Raw genomic sequence first — 7,417 nt, forward strand, 5'->3', positions numbered from 1 at the left:
TAATTATTGTCATTGAGGACATTTTGTTGAATCTACTATATACAACAGAAAGCAGTTTAAACAGAAGTGAGTTATCCAACAGTTAATCTTAACTCAATAACTCATACGTCTAATGAATAAAAATATCTAAATATATACTTTTACTGAACCAGGGTCTGTACTGAATTGGGGCTTTTTAGGAAATCAGACACCTAAGCAAAGATTTATATTAGTTCTTTTTCTCTATAAAACAAAATAGGTATTTTTAAACAAAAATCACAATAGACATTCCAAGTTTCCATGTCTTCTTAAAACAGAGCCATTTTGATTAAAGCTTAACAATCCTATCTCTTCTGACGTTGTCTTGAAGTCTGCAATAAAAGGGCTGGGGATTTCTTTTATTTCATTGTCAGTAGAAACTGATGAAAGCCACACTGATTTGCTGAAGAAAAGAGAAACAGAAAGCACATTGGATTAGGCACATTTGACTCCAAGTAGCGTAGTGGTTACGAATCGGGCTGCGAACCTTAAGGTCAGCGGTTCGAAACTACCAGCTGCTCCGCGGGAGAAAGATGAGGCTTTCTACTCCCGTAAAGATTTACACCCTCAGAAACCCTGTACAGGGTCGCTATGGGTCGGAACCGACTAGATGGCACATAACAACAACAACAACAACAATCTTGAGGTAGGCTACTTTTGCCATTGTCTTAATACCAGGGTCATTTTCAGGGTGTTGTGTTTGGAGTGTAACAGTGTCAGTAGCCTGCCTGTGCCTTTCAGGGAACATTTAGAATTTTGGCAGAAAGATAATTGCAGATCTTCCTCTAATTTCTAGACCAGACTTACTAAGAGTAGGAAGATAAGTGGACTATGGTGATATATGATATTTGCATTACTGGAGTAATGACATGCCCAGAAACATAAACTTAGCCAAAGAAACCTATGAATGACAAGTAACAATTGTTAAAAGTTTGACCTGACCCAGGGTAGTTAGTGGTAACAAAGGGAGGGTAGGGGTGGTAGGGTGGTGTGGGTGTGAAATTTATGTGCCAAACCTAATCTTTTATTAGTATAGTCTCTATTTTTTTCTAAGGTAGATAAACCATCAAGTCAAAAGTCAAAGTTACAGCCATTGTGTTGATTCCAACTCACAGTAACCTTCTAGAATGAGGTTTTCCAAGGCTTTAACTATTTACAGAAGCAGATTGCCTCATTTTTCTCCTGTGGACTCACTGGTGAGTTCATCAAACATGTGACCTTTCTGTTAGTAGCTTAGTGCTTAACCACTGCACCAGTAGGGCGCCTTGTTCTTCTGCAGATGCATCTGATAGGTGAGGATGAAGCTAGAACATTCGATAGAAGTCTTGTCTGCTGGACTCACCTAGAGGTCAAACACTCCAGAGGGATTCTTTGACTGTCATCATGCATATTCCTTGGGATAAAATACATCTCTGTTTGAAAAAGGAGAGCATCCCTTGAAATAACCTAGGAGAGCAACAGGTTTAAGTTAGGAGGTATTTCTAGTAATAGCTGAGGGATGCACACATTTGAGCAGGAAATAGAAGCCACTCAGATTCTCAAGGATGGCCACTACCACTCTAGTGTACAGCTCGTCCACAGATTATGAACAAGACCCATCCCTAAGTGTGTCTTTAAGTGAAATTTGTAGGTACGTTTGTACGTAAATGCCTTCTTAATTTAGTCTTACCTTAGTCGAGAACAGACTCAAAGACTTTTTAGTGACTTAAAAGCTGCACGTGCAGCAAGTGAGGGTGATTTTGATTGGTGAAGAACTTGTTGGGAGTAGGGATTGATTCAATCGTTTCAAAGTCAGAGCAAATTTTCTTAACGCTAACTGAAACACTACACAGGATGGCTGTGAGTCAGAACCGACTCCATAGCGTGTAACCGCCACCAAAGGGCAAGCACACGTTGCCCGTCAGTCCTACATCATAATCGGGAACTAGCTGTATGTATATCCAGAGTTCTGACAACCCACTAGGACAGAAGAAAAGTGTCATCTATAAAGGTAACTCAAGTGCCTGGAAAAATCTTCATAGTACATAGTAGCACAATTAAATAGCCACTTAGAGCAATCTTTATGATTCACCAGTGAAAAGTCTTACAACGTTTCTTTTGAGAAGGAAGTCATAATAGAATAGCTGAAAGGACTAGTCCTGGAGGATAACACTGGTCTCTGAGTTAAACTCTCACTGGCCAGGTGTTTGTTGTTAAGTGTCATCAAGTCAGTTTCCATTCATAGTGACTCACTCACAGCATGAACAGATGAAGAAAACCTAACCTCGAATAAGATATAACTTCCCAGGACTGGTGATGTTTCAACATCAGTTCTACTGATAGGGTTTCCTGGTGAGTTTGAACCACCAGTCTTGTGGTTAGCAGTCCAGTGTTTATCCTACAGTGCTGCACCAGGACTCCAGGTGAATAGTCCAGGACAAGTTGTTCAAGCACTTTCTGAAGCTATATTTTCCTAATTTCTGAAATAAAGACAACATCCTAGACTACTTGTTGTTAAGAGCTGTCGAGTTGATTCCAGCTCACAGAGACCCTGTACAGGGTTTCCAAGGAACAGCTGGCAAGTTTGAACCACCAACCTTGTGGTTCATAGCCCAGTGCTTATCCTCAGCACCACACCAGAAGTCCTATTTATAGGTGACCATTAGTAGTCATGTTGTTGTTGTTAAGTGTCATAGAGTCAGTACCGACTCATAGCAACCCGATGCATAACAGAACGAAACACAGCCCGATCCTGGGCCAGCCTCACAATTGTTGCAACACTTGAGTCCATCGATGCTGCCACTTTGCCAATCCGTCTCACTTGGGGTCTTCCTCTTTTTCTCTGATCCTCCACCTTACCTTCTCCAGTTGGTAGTCATAGGTCCAAAAATATTTGTGTTTAACTTTGGAAATCTATAAGAAGATACTATTCCAGGAACATTATAGTTGAAGACTGTTGCTTAGCAAAGTAACTGACAAGAGTTTTTATTCCAATGAAATCTGCTCTGATATTAATAATGATGCTCCTGGAGCATGGACAGATGAAAAATACCTAACCTTTTGTAAGATATAACTCCACAGGAATGGTGATCTTTCAACATTAGAAACATTGAATGGAGTTAAAACTGCTTGCTAAGCATTGGCAAAATACCAAAAAATTAACCACTTATTGAGCTGATTCCAACTCATACCAACCCCATGAATTTCAGAGAAGAATTGTACCCCCTAGAGTTTTCAATGGCTTTGACCCTTCCAAAGTAGATCCCCGGGTCTCTTGTTCCAGGTACCTCTGGGTGGATTCAAACCACCAACCTTTTGGTTGTTGTTATGTGCCATGGAGTAGGTCCCGACTCATAGTGACCCTGCATAGGGTTTCCGAGGCTATAAATCTTTACAGGAGCAGAAAGCCTCATCTTTCTCCCAAGGAACAGCTGGTAGTTTCGAACTGCTGACCTTGAGGCTCGTAGCCCGATTCGTAACCACTACGCTTTTGGTAGCAGCTACATATTTAACCACTGGTGCCACCAGGGATTTAGTGAAATGTAATAGTAACCTAAAGACAGCTTAAAACTCAGCTCCTTTACTAGTCTGGAAATCTGTGTTCTAAAGTCCTGCCTGAAATTTGCAATTGATACGTGAGGAACTGGTTCATCATCTATCCATGCATCACTATAATGAGGGGCAAGATTGTTTTATTTTAAATACTACTTGGAGAATCAAGCACAAAGGGCTGACAAAATATTTACAAGGATTTTTCTGTTTCCTTTTGAAAAGAATCACTGTTCTTACCTTTGTCCTGATGCCACAATTATTAACATGGTATACAAAATCATATGCATAGGGTTGTATCCGAGTTGCAGGGCAGCCCATTCCCAGAAATAATTCATCAGCAAATATATACCGATCACTATTACGTGCAGATGGATTAACTGTGACCATCAGCCAATCCATAGAACAAGTCACTTGCACTGCAGAGAGAATCAAATGACAAAATGTCAATTTGAAGTTATGCAAAGGAAGAGTTTAAAGAGTATTAGTCCTGTTGTTTGTGATGAAGACAAAGTGACTTTCTTCTCTCTAGTAAAGGTAAGCACAGCTCAGATAATATATAAAAAGTATTTCCTTATTATTACTAATTTCCAAAATAATGATATCATCAAATAATTAATCCATTACCACCGAATCAGCTCTGACTCATAGTGACCCTGTAGGACAGGATAGAATGGTCCCATAGAGTTTCCAGTGCTTTAGTCTTTATGGAGGAATCCTGGTGTGTTATTGGGTCAAAGGGCACTTAACAACAACAATAGTCTTTATGGACGTACTCTGCCACATCTTTTTCATCAGCAGTGGCTTGTGGGTTCGAACTGACGAACCACTTAATCACTGTGCCACTGTTGTTCCTTTTCAAATCGCTGAATATGTTATTTCACAGAAGGAGAAACAAAAAATCAACATGTAAAGATGAGAAAAACCATAATTATATAGCTCCTTCCTTCTTCCTAAAGAAGGTAGATTCCAAAAAGGGTGACCTATTTTGTGACTGTTAAATGCTGACCAACACACAGCAAGCCTGAATAGGATTTTATGGAGCAAGTGGTGGGTTTGAACCACTGACCTTGTAGTCCACTACTAATCCTACAACACCACACTAGGACTCATAAATAAGACAGGGATAAATGATAATGCTTTAGAATAAAGCAAACTCACTACCATCAAGTCAATTCCAACTTACAGAGACGCTACAGGACAGGGTAGAACTGCCTCATAGGATTGCCAGGGCTGTAAATCTTTCCCCTGGGGAGTGGATGGTAGGTTCGAACTGTCAACCTCTTGGTTAATAAGCAAACATTTTAACCACTGTGTCACCATGGCTCCTATGCGTTAGGATACGCACTGTCATAGAGTTGATTTCAAATCATAGCACCCATGCACAGGGTAAATCCAGGGCAGATTTACAGGGTAAATCCAGGGCTGTGAATCTGGATGAATGCAAAAAGTCTCATCTTCCTCTCACAGAGTACCTGGTAAGTTCTGAACTGCCAACCTTGTGGTTCACAGCCCAATGCTTATTCTACAGAGTCACCTGGGCTCCTCTGCATTAGGGTGTTATTAGGTATCGTAATGTTGGTTCTGACTCAGAGCAACCCTGTATAGGAGCAATAGATTGCCAGTAATGCTTCCATATAATAAGCACTGAACTGCAAACCACAAGGTCTGTGGTTCAAACCTCTCCACAGGAAAAATGATGAGGATTTAAGGCCTCAGATACCCTATTGTTGTTGTTGTTGTTGTCAGGGGCCATCGAGTCGGAACCGACTCATAGCGACCCCATGCACAGCAGAACGAAACAATGTCCGATCCTGGGCCAACCTCACTAACACTGCCACACTTGAGTCCATCAATGATGCCACCTGGCGAATCCATCTCGTTAGGGGTCTTCCTCTTTTTCTCTGACCCTCCACCTTACCCAGCATCACAAAGATACCCTATGCAGGGTGGCTAATAGAACAGACTCGACAACACTTAACAATAACAATGGCTTTTTGGAGAGAGAGAAAAAGAAAGGATGGGACTGGATCTGTTTGTTTGTTTATGTACGTTGAGTAGCTAGAACTAGAAACAATAGGCAGCCTAAGAAGAAATAGTTGAAGAGAGAAAATCTATTGTATGAGAGGATATAAAGGAAGAGGTTTGTGCTATTTGTAGATGAACTTCTGTTAACGTTTTGATGTAAAACCCTTTCTTACAATTTACATTGAAATTTTCAGTAAGTCAGTAACAATCACTATTCCCAGAAGGTTCATTTTCCCTTTGGCAGAAGTGACCGTGTGCTGGATACTGAACAAATATGTTAGACAAAATGAACCAGGAGTTGGGAAGGGATAACCAGTTAAAAGATCAAAGGCCCTTCACTGTTCAGAAAATAAAATAAAAATATATTAACTTTATTATTTAAGAACACATGTCAAAGTTCAGGAAGATAAAAGAAACAACTAAAAATTAGACATATTGAGAAGAACATCCAAATTAGAAAAGATCAAACAGTGTGACGAAACGGACAAAACTAAGCAAACTTCAATCTAGAAATGGTTTTAAAAAAATTAAAAAGAGGGAGAGGACAAAATTCCAAAAACAAAAAACAAAGCAATAAGATGGTTCCAGTAAATGAACTGCAAATATATCAGTGATAATAAAAAATATATAAATGGACAAAAATAGCCTAAGCAAAATGATCAACAAAAAATTAAGAAATGAATGATAGTGTGTTGAAATAATTAAATTCTAAATGACACAGAGGAAACCTAATATGGTCCTATGAGATAAGCCCTGCATTATTAACCTCAAGGTTGATGATTTAATCCCACCAGCCCTTCCTTGGAAACCATATACAGGGTCGCTATGAATGGGAACCCACTTGACAACACTTAGTAACAACAAATATAGCATAGAAAATAAAAGTGTTTTTGTCGTTAAGTACCATTGAGTCAGTACCTACTCAAAGCATCCCTGTATAGGGTTTCCAAGGAGCAACTAGTGGGTTTGAACTGTCATCCTTGTGGTTCATATTCGAGTGCTGATCCTACAGTGCCACACCAGGAGTCCAATTATACATATAAACATAGATAAATCTAAAAAACAGTTGTCCCAAAGAAGTAAGTCACAACATAAATCTTATATTTATATATTAACATAAAGTTCAAAATGAGATAAAAATCTTTTTAATAGATTGCTGTATTAATAGGCAGGAGTCTTGGTGTGGCACTGTGGGTTAATGCGCCAGACTGCAAAGCCATTTGAGCTGCAAGATCAGCGGTTCAAGCTCACCAACTGCTCCTTGGAAACTCTATACAGGGTCGCTATGGGTCGGAATCAACTCGACGGCACTTCACAACAACAACACGCATACTATGGGCTCCTGGTGTGGTGCTGTAGAATAAGCACTGGTCTATTAACCACAAAATCAGTGTATCACTCACCAGCTGCTCCTCAGAAACCCTATACAGGGGTGCTATGAGTCTGAACTGACCCAACAGCACTTAACAGCAACAACAACCTGCCCTGTACTTATAAAACCATTAGAATCTTCACTTAAAACCTGAACCTAATTCTCATCTTGAACATCTTCCTCATGTTATATGAAATCAAAACCACCAGGTTTAAGCCCTATCCTTACATTTTGGCATTTGTACATGTAACTACACAATCTGTTATCCACACTAGAATAAATACTTAAACATAGACTCATTTAACTAAGCTTCTTATATTCACAGCTACACAGAAAATAATAATTGTTGAATAGGTATATATTTCTGTTGTTGTTAAGTGTGGTCATGTCATAGCAACCCACATAGGGTTTCCAAGGCTGTATGTCCATCTTTGTGAAAGCAAAGCCTCGTCCTTCTGCTGTGTAATATAT

At 39.6% G+C, this 7,417-nt stretch overlaps 1 protein-coding gene across 1 annotated transcript in view; it reads right to left on the bottom strand.

Moving 5' to 3' along the window:
- Positions 1 to 255: 255 nt before the first annotated feature.
- Positions 256 to 7,417, bottom strand: part of OOSP2 (oocyte secreted protein 2) — an 11,037-nt gene continuing 3,875 nt past the window's right edge. The window contains exons 2-4 of the mRNA XM_006876477.1: positions 3,787 to 3,965; positions 1,361 to 1,464; positions 256 to 421 (exon numbers count right to left, since the gene is read on the bottom strand). Coding sequence (XP_006876539.1) covers positions 256 to 421; positions 1,361 to 1,464; positions 3,787 to 3,965 — 449 coding nt within the window. The remainder of the gene's footprint in view (positions 422 to 1,360; positions 1,465 to 3,786; positions 3,966 to 7,417) is intronic.

Source organism: Chrysochloris asiatica, unplaced genomic scaffold, assembly GCF_000296735.1.
Source record: "Chrysochloris asiatica unplaced genomic scaffold, ChrAsi1.0 scaffold00381, whole genome shotgun sequence".
In the NCBI taxonomy this organism is placed as follows: domain Eukaryota; kingdom Metazoa; phylum Chordata; class Mammalia; order Afrosoricida; family Chrysochloridae; genus Chrysochloris; species Chrysochloris asiatica.